Raw genomic sequence first — 13,643 nt, 5'->3', positions numbered from 1 at the left:
ACACAATGCAGAAACTGAAAACAACAAAACACAGATCTAAACATGCTGGAGAGTGAAAAAATCATACTGCCAAAATATATAAATATACCCCTTACAAAAAATAATCCATACAATACTATATATTTCCTACAAATATGTGTGTATATATGTATACTTACATATATAAATCAGTGTATATATGTATGTAAGTACATAAATATAAATGGACTGAAAATATCTGAAAAGATAGACACCACGGAGAGAAGAGGAAAGAACCAGGACTGTAGAAATGCTCAAGATGGACTTTAGTTTCACCAATCTTTTTAGCATTTCAAAAAGGAGAATTACTTCTGTGGGTAAAACTTATGTTTAAAAAAAGAACATTAATTCACATTTTTGCTGTCTCTTTGCGAATCAATGAATCTTTTTTGACTTTTGTACAGAACCAGAACCAAGATATACCTCCTAGAAAATTAACTATAAAACATACCCTTCTCTAAATCAAGAACTTATAGACAAGAATGTAATCAATCTGGGAAAAAAATATTAGGTTCAACCACACAAAACTGCCAACATTCTAACATTTTTGCCTTCAAAAAATGGCAATTTCATGAGTTTGACATAATAGATTTTCGTATAGCAACACTAGCATTGCAGGAAATTCATTATATTTATATATACTCTACTCCCGAAAATTTGTATGAAAACTAAAATGTGTGAAAAGATAAAAGGGGGATACTATTAAGTTTTTCAAAAACATGTATGTCCCTAATTTCACCTAACCTGTTGTCAACAATATAATTACGTTTCCACATTTTCTTAAAAATCTGTTCTCTTACTTCACACACAATATTGGATTAATATTCTTTAATCCAATAAGCGCTGACTAAAACCAAAGATTTGTAATTTTCATCTTGGTCTTAACTAATATTCAATTTATAAGCATACTTATCATTCTCAGCTGAATTTCTTTAATCTTCTACTCATTTTTACAAAATAAGAGCAAATATAATAATATACCAAGAACTGCATAAGTAATTTTTTTTAAGATGGTAACACTTCTGAATCCAAAATATTGGATAGACACAACTAGGCAAAATCATGTTAGTTGGTAACTGAGTCTCATTTATTCACATGAAAAGCAGAGTATAATGTACAAAAATATAGGTTGTATTAAAAAAGTCAAAAGGAGTGCTTGTAATTATAATTATTCTTATCATCACAAGATCCTAATACCAAAAATAGACTTCAGGAATTGGGTTTTACCAAAATTTGTGGGAAAGATGCAAGAAATGTCTTATTTTCTATTCTTCCTCTTAGATCTTCACTCTATCTCCCATCAATGCATTCTCCACACTGAAGATCAAAGAGACTTCATAAACCTCTCTTTTAAAATGTCTTGATCAGGTCATTCCCCTGCTTAAAGTCCATTAAGTCCTACAAGGACTAAATGATGTGGTTACTCTCCATTCTTCAGTCGTACCATTTTTGCTATTTTTCCCATTGTTCTCTGTGTTCCAGGTATGCACTCTTTTTCTTTTTACTTTAGCTTCACTTTTTAAAAATTACATTTTGTAAACTATCATACAATAAAAGAAACTTTTTTGCATGTACAGTTCTATGAGTTTTAGCAATACATATAGAGTCATGTAACCACCACCACAACCACAATACAGAAAGTTCCATTACCCCAACAGAAACTTCATCCAGTTGTCACATGAATCAATAATTTATTCCTGGGCTTCCCTGGTGGCGCAGTGGTTAAGAACCCACCTGCCACTGCAGGGGACATGGGTTCGAGCCCTGGTCCAGAAGATCCCACATGCCACGGAGCAACTAAGCCCGTGCGCCACAACTACTGAGCCTGCGCTCTAGAGCCCGTGAGCCACAACTACTGAGCCTGCATGCCACAACTACTGAAGTCTGCATGCCTAGAGCCCATGCTCCACAACAACAGAAGCCACCACAATGAGAAACCCGCGCATTGCAACGAAGAGGAGCCCCCCCTCACCGCAACTAGAGAAAACCTGCGCGCAGCAACTAAGACCGAATGCAGCCAAAAATAAATAAAATAAATAAATTTAAAAAAATAATTTATTCCTTTTCGTTGCTGAATAGTAATCTACTGTATGGATGTACCATCATTTATCTATTTACCCGTCAGAAAAACATCAGGTTGTTTCTAGTTCGGGGTGATTATGAATAGAACTGCTATGAACATTTGTGTAGAGATTTTTATGTGAAATTAAGTTTTTGTCCTCTAGAGTAAGTACCCAGAGGGTGGTTGCTGGGTTATATGGTACTGTATGTTTAACTCCATAAAAAAGTACCAAACTGTTTTCCAAAGTGTAAAAGAAAAATCATTAAGGTTAACACCACCACGCCACCAGTGATAATAACGTTGATACTGTACTCCGCAATATAATGTAAAGAAAGGGGTCCTTCACCTCTTGTAGTATTCTTCCCAAAACACTATAGCCTAAGTGTAATCATCGGAAAAACATCAGACAAACCCAACTGAGGGATATTCTACAAAATACCAGACCAGTACTATTCAAAAGTGTCAGAGCTATCAAAAAGAAGGAAAGACTAACAAATTTCACCCTGTACTACCTTTGCAACTTTTCTGCAAATTCCAAATTTTCTTTTTTTAAAAGAAATGATTTTGATTTTAAAAGAAAATGATTTTTAAAAGAAATGATGATTTTGAACATCTTTTCATGTATTTATCAACCTTATATCCTCTTTGATGGAATGTCTATGTCTTTTGCCCATTTTTAAACTTAGTTATTTGTTTCTTTACTCTTGAGTTTTGAGAGTTCTTTATATATTCTTAACATAAGTCCTGTATTGGATATGTGGTAGTCAAACATTTACTCCCACTTTGTAGCTTGTATTTTTATTTTCTTAACAGTGTCTTTCACAGAGCAAAAAGCTTTTAATTTCTATGAAGTCCAATTTATCAATTTTTTTCCTTTAGTGGATCATGCTTTTGGTGTCATATCTAAGTATTCTTTGCCTAACCTCAGGTCACAAATATTCTCCCTTATGCCTTCTTCCAAGAACTTTACAGTTTCACAGTTTACATTTAGATCTATGATGCATTTTGAATTAACTGTTATATAAAGTGTGAAGTATAAATCAAAATTCTTTTTTGCATATGAATGCAAAGCCAACACCATTTACTAAAAAGGTCACTGTTTCTCTCCTGAATTGCTTTTGCAACTTTGTCAAAAATCAACTGGCCAAAGCTCTGTCCAGCCCCTTGGATCCGTTTTCATTGCTTCCACCGTGAGGTCGCTCATCGGACCCCAGCAGCCAAAATGGTGAAGCAGATTAAGAGAAAGTATGCTTTTCAGGACGCCTTGAACAATGCAGGAGAGAAACTCCTAGTAGTCGACTTCTCAGCCACATGGTGTGGGACTTGCGAAATGATCAAGCCTTTCTTTCATTCTCTCTCTGAAAAGAATTCCAACGTGGTGTTCCTCAAAGTAGATGTGGATGACTGTCAGGATGTTGCTTCAGAGTGTGAAGTCAAATGCATGGCAACCTTCCAGTTTTTTAAAAAGGAACAGAAAGTGGGTGAATTTTCTGGCACCAATAAGGAAAACCTTGAAGCCACCATTAATGAATTAACCTCATCATGTTTTCTGAAGACATGACCAGTAAACAGCCATTGGCTGTTTAAAACTTGTAATTTTTTTATTTACAAAAAGGAAAGGTCAAGTATAAACACTATATACCTAACTGCCATCTGATAAGTGACAATAAAATATTAACTCTACCCTTTTAAAAAAAAAACATCAACTGACGATATTTCTGTGGATCCTATTTCTGGACTGTCTACTCTGTTCCAATGATCTATGCATCTATCCCTTTGCCGATACCACACCATTTTTATTTCTGTACTGACATTCCTTTAGTACCTCCAATATGCTCCTTCGTTACTTCAAGAACTTCAGATATGCTGGTTCTGTCTTCCTGCACATTCTTCCGCTCTTACCTAGTAACTCCTAACTCATCTTTCAGAATTTTAGCTTAAATGTCACTTTCTCAGGAAAAACTCTGCATCATGAAAGTCAGAGAGGTTTCAGGAGAAAGCAGAAAAATATCAAGATGCATCAGTCCAATAGGGCAGCAGTCCCCAACCTTTTTGGCACCAGGGACTGGTTTTGTGGAAGACAATTTTTCCACGGATGGTGGGGGGGATGGTTCAGGCGGTAATGCGAGTGACGGGGAGCGGCAGACGAAGCTTCCCTCACTCACCTGCCCTGCCACTCACCTCCTGCTGTGCGGCCTCGTTTCTAACAGGCTGTGGACTGGTACCAGTCCACAGCCCGGAGGTTGGGGACCCCTGAAATAGGGCATCCAGTTACCAACTCAGCAAGAGTTAGAGACTACCAATGACTTTAAGAAGTTATTAGGATTTCCTAAGCTTTGTCACACCTCTGTGTTTATTTCTGTCATGACCAGCACCCCTTCTCTACCTCTTACTCCTTCTACCTTTCCCGTAAAGCTTAGCTGTAAAATCCTAAAAGCAAAAAAGGGGAAGTGTACTTATCATGCTGGCAAGTAAGGAGGAGCTGCTAATACGTCACTCCACTTCTGCCCTGGGTTAAGTGTTGGAGATAGAAAAGAGTCTCTATGCTGGCAAGTAAGGAGGAGCTGCTAATACGTCACTCCACTTCTGCCCTGGGTTAAGTGTTGGAGATAGAAAAGAGTCTCTAAGGAACAGAAGAAAGTGGATGAATTACCTAGGACCTAGACAAGGAGAAAACTAATCTAGGTTTAACAACAAAAAGGTATATCCCCCAATAAAAAAGCTAAGACAGTAATGAGGAAGACGCTGATCTTTGTATTAAGTAATTACAATTTAGAGAACTAGTTAGGAAAGGAAGGTTAAGACTTCTTTTAAAGAACCTCTTCCCTTAAAATGCCAAGTAGTTGACAGTAATGATTTCAAAATACTATAATCAGAAAAAAGAAAAGCAAAGTTAACTAATATTTTCTGAGCATTGTTATATGCCAGGGACTGAGATGGATATTTTATGTATGTGTTCTCATGTAGTCTTTATAAAAAATCTGTGAAGTAGATATTATTATTTCTACTTTATAGAGAAAGAAATTGAGTTTATACAGCTAGATTGGCTCTATTTCCTCTTTGTTCTTATTCTCGTAACTTGTTTTTATAACTATATTCATGAAAAAATAAAGCAATATACAAAAAGATCTCAAATGAGAAAAGACAATTAACAGACACCAGTACTGAGATGACAAACATGTCTGAATTATCTAACGAGGATTTTAAAGCAGCTATCAGTAAAATGAACTAAAATGCAATTACAAACACTACTGAAACAAATGGGAAAACAGAAAGTCACAGCAAAGAAACAGAAGACATAGAGAAGAATCAATGGAAATTTTAGAACTGAAAAATACAATAGCCAAAATTAAATTCAACGGATGGTCTGAACAGCAGAATGTCGATAACAGAAGAAAGAGTCGATCTTAAAGAAAGTGAACTTAAAGATCGATCAATAGAAATCATCCAGTCTGAAAAAGAGAAAAAGAATAGATTGAAAAAAATAATGGAGCCTCAGGGATCTGTGGAACAATTACGTAAGATCTAACATTCACATCATCAAAATCCCAGAAGAAGAGGAGAGAAAATGTGGGCTGAAAACTTATTTGAAGAAATAATGGATGACAGTTTTTCAAATTTGGTGAAAATCATAAACTAACAAATTCAAGAAGCTGAGCAAACTGCAAACAGGTTAAACCCAAAGAAATCCAAACATACACACATTATAATAAAGTTTCTCAAACTAAACACAAAGAAAAAAATCCTGTAAGCAGCCAGAGAAAAACAATGCATTACCTACAGGGGAATTTCTCATCAGAAAACCATGGAGGCCAGCTGTACCAATTCCAAAACAATGCATGAGTACTTCATTCCCTAATTTATTACAGTTATTCAATAAGTACAAAAAGGTTATTCACTATTGTTTCAGTTAATTACCCAGGAGGTTGAACTCTTTTCCTTACGTTTGTTTACTCTATGTAAACTCTATTTTGACCTAATGGACACGACTTTATCAATGTACTTACTGGAATCTTAGTGTTGTAAATATTTTTAAAATATTCATAGCTATTTTAGATAGGATTTAAGGTCAAATTTGTAAATATTTTCCATTTTGTTATTTTTCTTTTTAATTTTGTGCTGGTTTTTTCATATAGATGTACTTAATTTTTTAGTCAGTTTTTGAGTCTTCTTACTTTGGGTTACTATTTGCATAGTTTCACTAGTTTTCCAGTTTTTAAAAAGTTAACCATACATTTGCATACAGACAGGTTCAACACTAATTTTTCTAACTGCTACCTGATCACCTCAAAAATTAATGAAATAATTCTATCACTTGATAGACTTTATGCTTGCTATTGTATACTGAATTCCTAAATCATATTTTCTCAATTCTAAAAATGCTTTTCTTAAAATAATATTTTTAGGTTTCTGAAACTAGGAGAAGTATCAGAATTAATGTCCAAAAAAGGTACCAGTAGTTAAGCAAAAGAGTAAGTTGTGATGTATGTAACTGCTTGCCCATGTGTAAACCTATGGGAAATACCTTCCCATAGAAGGTATCTGTTTATCCAAATATCACCACAGCTGAATTTACTGCATAGTAAGCCTTTGAATTTTAAGTTAAATCTGAAAGCCTAACTGTCGCTTGAAAATGTTTTCAGAAAGCACTGAAATAAAAAGCTATTGTGATGCAAAAATTGTCTGTTGCGAGACAAGCAAGAGCAATTAAAGGCAGTAGAAATTACCCAGTCCCTCAAAATAGATCACAGAATTAGCAGAGCTGGGAGACACTGGTGTGACCAATTTACATTTTACAAAGTACTATTACCCAAGGGCTGGATATCTGTCAAAAGTTTCCAGCTGACTCAAAAAAGAAGTTATTTAATTCACAGTTTATAGAAAAACTGAAACCATGAATTTAGCCAACAAAGAAAAGCAGTTAAATTCCAAACATTTCCCATATGACTCAAAATTATACTGACAATCATAATGTATAGAAAAGCAGCAACAGGTGAGGAAAATCAGCATTTCAGTATGAAAAAGGATTAGACTCACTCTTGTATTACGATTCCAAAGAAGATGGTATAGAAACTGTATGGATAAATGTATGCTTCTGTCAATTAATTTCTAAGAAGGATTAGAAAAATAAATTTAATGTTTCTTCTTTCTTTAAAGTATATTCAATCGATAGTATATATCACAATTAATAGTCTTAGAATTGAGAAAATACACTGTGTGAATATATTTGTCTATGTCACTTATTTGCTCATTCATTTCTGGGTAAAGGGAAGCAAGAACAGAGAAGCAGGAACAAAACTAAAAATAATAATGAATAAAGATCAAACCCTTCCAAGATCCTAAAGGTTACTGTGATGCAGAAAAACACATGATGAAGTAAATACAACCCAGTGAAAAATGACAACCAGATAGATAACTTACTAGCAAATAACATAGCCAAAAAAAACCTGATAAAATTAAAGGTAATAGCAAATTGAAATAGCTGAGAAAAAGTAAGTAAAAATAGGTCTTAATTCAGTTGAAAGTAAGAGTATTAAGAACTTATTAAAACTATGTAGTACCTAACCAAGATTCAGAATACCATAATTCTTGATCAACCACCCTACCACTGCAGTAGGTTCCAGAGAATGAAAGTGAGAAGGGATGTACCAAAATTGCCTGTTTATTATTATCAAAGGGTTTGGACCATAGGCAACTAGGGACTCCTCTGCCTCAGTTACAGTTAAGCCTAACATCTGAAACACTGAGAACAAGCCAAATGATTTCCTGGCTTCTTTTATTTAGGTCCACATCTTAACCCACAGAAAAGAAGGAAAAGATAATCGAGTACTTCTACAAACAGCCATGATGGAGTAACGGGGATCTGATTAATCCTTCTGGTTATACAACCAAACTGGATAAAATAAACAACAGCTTTCAGATATTGGACAACAGTCAAAGCAGGAGTGGGATCCCTGAGAAAAGAGAAAAAAAATTAGGTGAGACCTCCAAGTGCCTCACTTTACACCCTTGAAGCAGTTTCCAGGATGCAGGGTAAAGAGGGAGGACTTCAACAGAGGCTGGCAGTCTCAGAGAGCTGAGACAGACTGACAATGTTCAGGGAAGCCAAAGCAGCCAGAATCTGGTTAAAGCGTACCAGAGAGAAGGGACCTGCAGACATAGAGCTCTGGAAACCTGTAGAGGCCTCCCCTCAAGTCTTTGACAGGTCATCTGCGAGAGGAAACTACCTAACGTTGGGGAAAGGACCAATGAAAAACAAATAGGTCAAAGAAGTCCCAAAACTCATACAAGGGTAGAGATAATTTGCATTCCCACCAAGTAGAGTGAAAAGACCTCATAATGACAGGGATAGAATAGGATAGTTATACAGGTAGTTGTAGAAGTCCAACTAAGGGACTATAGATAGAGAGGGAAACCTAGGAAACTTTGGGAGACCACTGTTAAGTTAATGATCGTTCAAGAAAGCTATTGGAATGTCGTGGAATGAAGCAGGCTTGCTTAACTATAAAGCCATAAATAAAAGCACAAGATATGCCCCAGGCCATTAGGTGGAAGAAAAATGTCACCACCCTTCTACTGACTTGAATAAGTGCTATGATAATCCTAGTTTGACCTCATAGGGTGAGACACTCTCCTGACTGATACGAAGGAGGAACTAGTGATGTAAGCCCCATGTCTACTCGAAGAAGGCAGTCTTTTCCCCTCCCCCTTTCCTTTGACTATAAAATTGTAGCCCACTTAATCCTCAGGGCAGAGCTCCCTTGCCTGCCTGCTTGCATCTCTTACAAGCGTCCAATATTAATAAATCTACTTCTTGCCTATCACTTTGCCTCTCGCGGAATTCCTTCAGCGCTAAGACATAAGGAACGTGAGTCTCAGTAAGTCCAGACACCAGGTGAGTGACTCTAATTAAAAGACCATGGGTTGGAGTCCCAAACAGAGTTTTGGTCTGGTTCAAGTCCTGGCCGCATGCGTTCAAATCCCTGCCGCATGTGTTCAAGTCCCAGTCTGAGTTACACGGTTTTAATAATACATGAAACATTAAGTAAAGTCCTCAAAAAGTAGCAACTCTAAATTAGCTCAAGGAAATAAGGATGCCCAGGACCCACCCTACCAAAGCTTCCTCAAAACAAAGTGAATCTCAAAAAGCATCAAAGTGATTTCAAAAAGTTTAACTGCATGCCGAATTTAGACCAACATTATTTAAAGGAATACAACAAAATCCAACACCCAGCAACATAAAATTCACAATGACATCCAATGAAAATTTACAAGGCATATAAACTAAAAGGAAAATATGACCTACAACCAAGAGACTAACAGATCAATAAGAACAGACACAGAACTAACAGATAGACGGAACTTAGCGGACAAAGATATTAAAAGAACTACTATATATATGCTCAACATGCTCAAGAAGGCAGAGAAAGACATGGCAATGTTTAGGTGAGAAGGGCAAGATTTTTTTCAAGCCCAAATGAAATTTCTAGAAATAAAAAACACAAGATCTGAAATGAAAAATACACTGGATGGGATTAATAGCAGATTGGACAATTAATTTGAAAACACACAATAGAAAATATCCAAAATGAAGCACAAAAAGAAAAAACAGAAAGGGAGAAAGGGAGGAAGGAAGGAAGGAGGGAGGGAGGGAGAAAGGAAAAGAAGGGGAACACCAATAATTTGTAGCAATACATCAAACTAATATACATGTAATTGGGGTCTAAAAGCTAGAGGGAAGAAGGTGATAGAAAAAAATATGTAGAGAAATAATAGGCAAATGTTTTTCAAGCCATAAACCCACAGAACAAAGAGGCTCAACAGAATACAGGAAAGATGAACAAAGAGGCTCAACAGAATACAGGAAAGATAAACAAAGAAAACCACACTTAGAAATATCATAATCAAACTGTTGAAAACCACTGATTAAGAAAAAATGTTAAAAGTTGACAGAGGTAAGGAAAAAGACTCATTATGTACAGAAAAAGACTTCTCATTGGAAACTATGCAAATGAGAAGTCAGTGTAGTGACACTGCTAAGTACTGGAAGAAAAAAAGTCAACTTAAAATTCTATATCCAGGGTTTCCCTGGTGGCGCAGTGGACAGGAATCCACCTGCCAATGCAGGGGACTCGGGTTCAAGCCCTGTTCCAGGAAGATCCCACATGCCACAGAGCAACTAAGCCCGTGCTCCACAACTGCTGAGCCTGCGCTCTAGAGCCCGAGAGCCACAACTACTGCAGCCCGCACCGCTGGAGCCCCTGCTCCGCAACAAGAGAAGCCACCGCAATGAGAAACCCACGCACCACAACGAAGAGTGGCCCCCGCTCACTGCAACTAGAGAAAGCCCATGTGCAGCAACAAAGACCCAACTCAGCATAAATAAATAAATAACTCTATATCCAGTTAAAATATATTTCCAAATGACTATGGAAATGTTTTTAGACAAAGGCTGAGAAAAATCCATTATAAGGCATGCACCTTTTTTTTTTTTTTTTTTTTTTGCGGTACGCTGGCCTCTCACTGTTGTGGCCTCTCCCATTGCGGAGCACAGCCTCCAGACACACAGGCTCAGCGGCCACGGCTCACGGGCCCAGCCCCTCCACGGCATGTGAGATCCTCCCGGACCGGGGCACGAACCCGCGTCCCCTGCATCGGCAGGCGGACTCTCAATCACTGCACCACCAGGGAAGCCCCTGCACACCTTTTTAAAGAAATGTTCTTTAGGCAGAAGGAAAAGAATATCAGATCAAAATTTGGATCTACATGAATATCAGATCAAAATGTGCATCTACACAAAGGAATGAGGAGTACTAGTAACACTAGTAAATATATTAATAGATATAAAAGACATCTTTGGAAAAGTATACTTAATCCGAAATTTAAATGGAAGCTTTATAAGTAACTAAATAAACCACGTTACAAGCAATACAGGTCCTACACTATACTTCAGGCTTTCAATTTTTACTAGCAGGAAACGCATCCATATATGAAGAGTAAGGTCAGACGTTCTCAATCTTACACCTAACCTAATTTTAGTTTACACTGCTAGACCTGTAATAGGCAGAGTGTTTTTTAATAATATAAGGAATTTCTAATTCTAAGCAATGTCCAAAATTTCTCGAAAATATTAATAGCTATTTAAATTCATTTCCATGTTCATTTTTAATTGAAGAAGGAGGTTAAAGTGATAAAAATACTTGAAAGTCACTCCATATCAAACACCATTTCAAAACCAATAAGGCATCCCTCCTTAAAACAGTAAAATGTGATTTGACTAGCATGTTAGAGCTATGACTTTTCTTGTATGAGACACTATACTCCAACTAATAATTAGTGACTACAATAACTTTTCAGGAGCCCTATCATATCATAAAATTATACTGAACTAGCAAAATCCCTAAATCCCTGGTTTTCCCAAATCCACGCTTTTGCAGCTTGTTTAAACTAGAATTCGCTTTCCTTTTCAATTCTGATTAAAAATCAGTTTCTGAACTCAAGCTTTTGGTTTCACTCCAAGATGAAGAGATGGAGGAATCCTGGCTCTCCTGTGAGTTAATTTCAAAGTACACCTTATTAAGATTCATTTTCCTCCTACAAAAAAATTTTTTTTTGGTGTTTTATTTTGCTATGCAGTTTTTTATTTGCATACGTATCTATGTAATAACAGTTTACACTTCATAGGGTTACTGGGATAGTATCTGAAAATATATATTTTTAAGTGTCTATCACATTGCCTGCTGCATAGTAAACACTACATATTAGCTATTATTATTATTATTATTACATTTTTGTTTTCTCCTATCAGCTTTCTTTTCTCTTAAATTCACTGATCCCATACTCTGTAACTGACCACTTTAGCTATGCCTCCTCATTTAAGATCATCTTCAGAACAATAAATGGTTCCAGGCCTTTACCAACTAACTGATGACAGATGTTAAACTGAGCACCTCTCAACTGTGCTTAATCTTGCATATCACCTTTTGGTTTCCATAGCATCCAGGTGTAGTTTGGAGAGTATTTCATCTTTCCACTCAAAGCTTTCATGATCAGATAGAAGAGTGAGTTTCCACCACACACATTTATTTTATTCTTCAAAAAATATGTTTTATTTCTTACCAATAAACTAGTCCATAAAAGCAAAACAGTCAAGTAACTGGTTATTCAATTTCAATAGCTGTGCCATTCAATAATTATATTGAATAATTATATTCTGTCATTTGGAAAATGGAAGAAATTCTTGTGCCTCTACAACCTTCAGTTTCCAAATAGTTTAATATAATTTCCAAAAATACCATTAAAGATATGTTAAAAGGTTGTTTCATTTTATTGCTATACAAAATAACAAGCACACGGGATGGAGGGAGGAAGGCAGTGAAAGACAGAAAAATAGCACAGCTTTCAACTAGCTACACCAAGTTTTCAGATGGTCACCTTCCACAAACTTCAGGAAAAGGTTATCTGTAATTATGAACAATCTCTTTCTCTTGAGGGTGAAACCAAAAATTGTCCTCCTTACTGAAGCGTATATGCCTCCTTTCATGAAGCTTAGCTATCTTACAACATCATAATGTATTTTGCTGCTGGCCAAAGAGAAACGTAAATATCCCATGGAGTTGGGACAAGTTACATTTTCCCCTAAATTGTTCCTACCTCACTCCCTAGTAGAGAAGTATTATTTTGGCATCCAACTCTCTCGGAAATCTTTCTCAAACTGAGAGACTATTATAAGCAAGTGCCTTACAGAGAACACAAAGATACTCATTAAACCACCACAGCACATTATCATCAGTTTTTCCCCCACGTCCCAGGCCTCGGGCTTCTTAAAGTAACTACGCCATATTCGCCTCTCCCCATTTAAAAAATTAATTAAAGAAATAAGAGCAATTTTTAAAACAAAACTGTGAAGTAGCTTTCTCTTAAACCAAAAGGCATATTTACTAGATATATGTTATGTGCTGGACAGTGTGCTAAGTGCTTCCCCTGATTTTATCTCATGGAACCCATGTAAAGTCAAATGAGAAGTAATTGTATGACAGGTGTGGGGGTCGGGGGAAGAGGATCAAAGAGTCACAGAGAAATTCAGCAAATAGGACCAATGGAATCAACAGGTAACTCAAAGTCAAACGGACCAGGAATAGGCTGCTTGCAGATCAGGAGATAAATCTAATTTTGAAAAAAAAAACTAGAAGCTGTTACTATACACTTTATTCTACTTTTTTTAATTGAAGTATAATTGATTTACAATGTTGTGTTAGTTTCAGGGGTACAGCAAAGTGATTCAGATATATATACACACATATATATATATATAATATGTATTCTGAAATACATACATTTTATATACAATAGTGTGTATCTGTTAATCCCAAACTCCTAATTTATCCCCCACCCCACCTTTCCCCTTTGGTAACCATAAGATTGTTTTCTATGTCTGTAAGTCTATTTCTGTTTTGTAAATAAGTTCATTTGTATCGTTTTTTTTTAGATTCCACATATAAGTGATATCATATTTGTCTTTGTCTGACTTACTTCACTTAGTGTGATAATCTCTAGATGCATC

General features: G+C 36.1%; 2 protein-coding genes across 2 annotated transcripts in view; one reads left to right on the top strand and one right to left on the bottom strand.

The window, feature by feature from the left end:
* The window catches only part of NCOA1 (nuclear receptor coactivator 1), a 262,458-nt gene that overhangs the window by 178,697 nt on the left and 70,118 nt on the right, over window positions 1-13,643 (bottom strand).
* Window positions 3,298-3,641, top strand: LOC116764263 (thioredoxin-like). The gene has a single exon (XM_032652700.1). It carries the CDS (start codon window positions 3,303-3,305, stop codon window positions 3,639-3,641), a length of 339 nt encoding a protein of 112 aa, XP_032508591.1. The 5' UTR covers window positions 3,298-3,302.

This window comes from Phocoena sinus, chromosome 13, assembly GCF_008692025.1.
Source record: "Phocoena sinus isolate mPhoSin1 chromosome 13, mPhoSin1.pri, whole genome shotgun sequence".
Taxonomy (NCBI): Eukaryota; Metazoa; Chordata; class Mammalia; order Artiodactyla; family Phocoenidae; genus Phocoena; species Phocoena sinus.
The sequence above is the reverse complement of the archived record's forward strand: the minus strand, read 5'-3'. Positions and strand labels throughout refer to the sequence as shown.

Coding starts and splice junctions, on each gene's coding strand:
- LOC116764263 (XM_032652700.1), top strand. CDS start 3,303: ATGGTGAAGCAGATTAAGAGAAAGTATGCTTTTCAGGACGCCTTGAAC.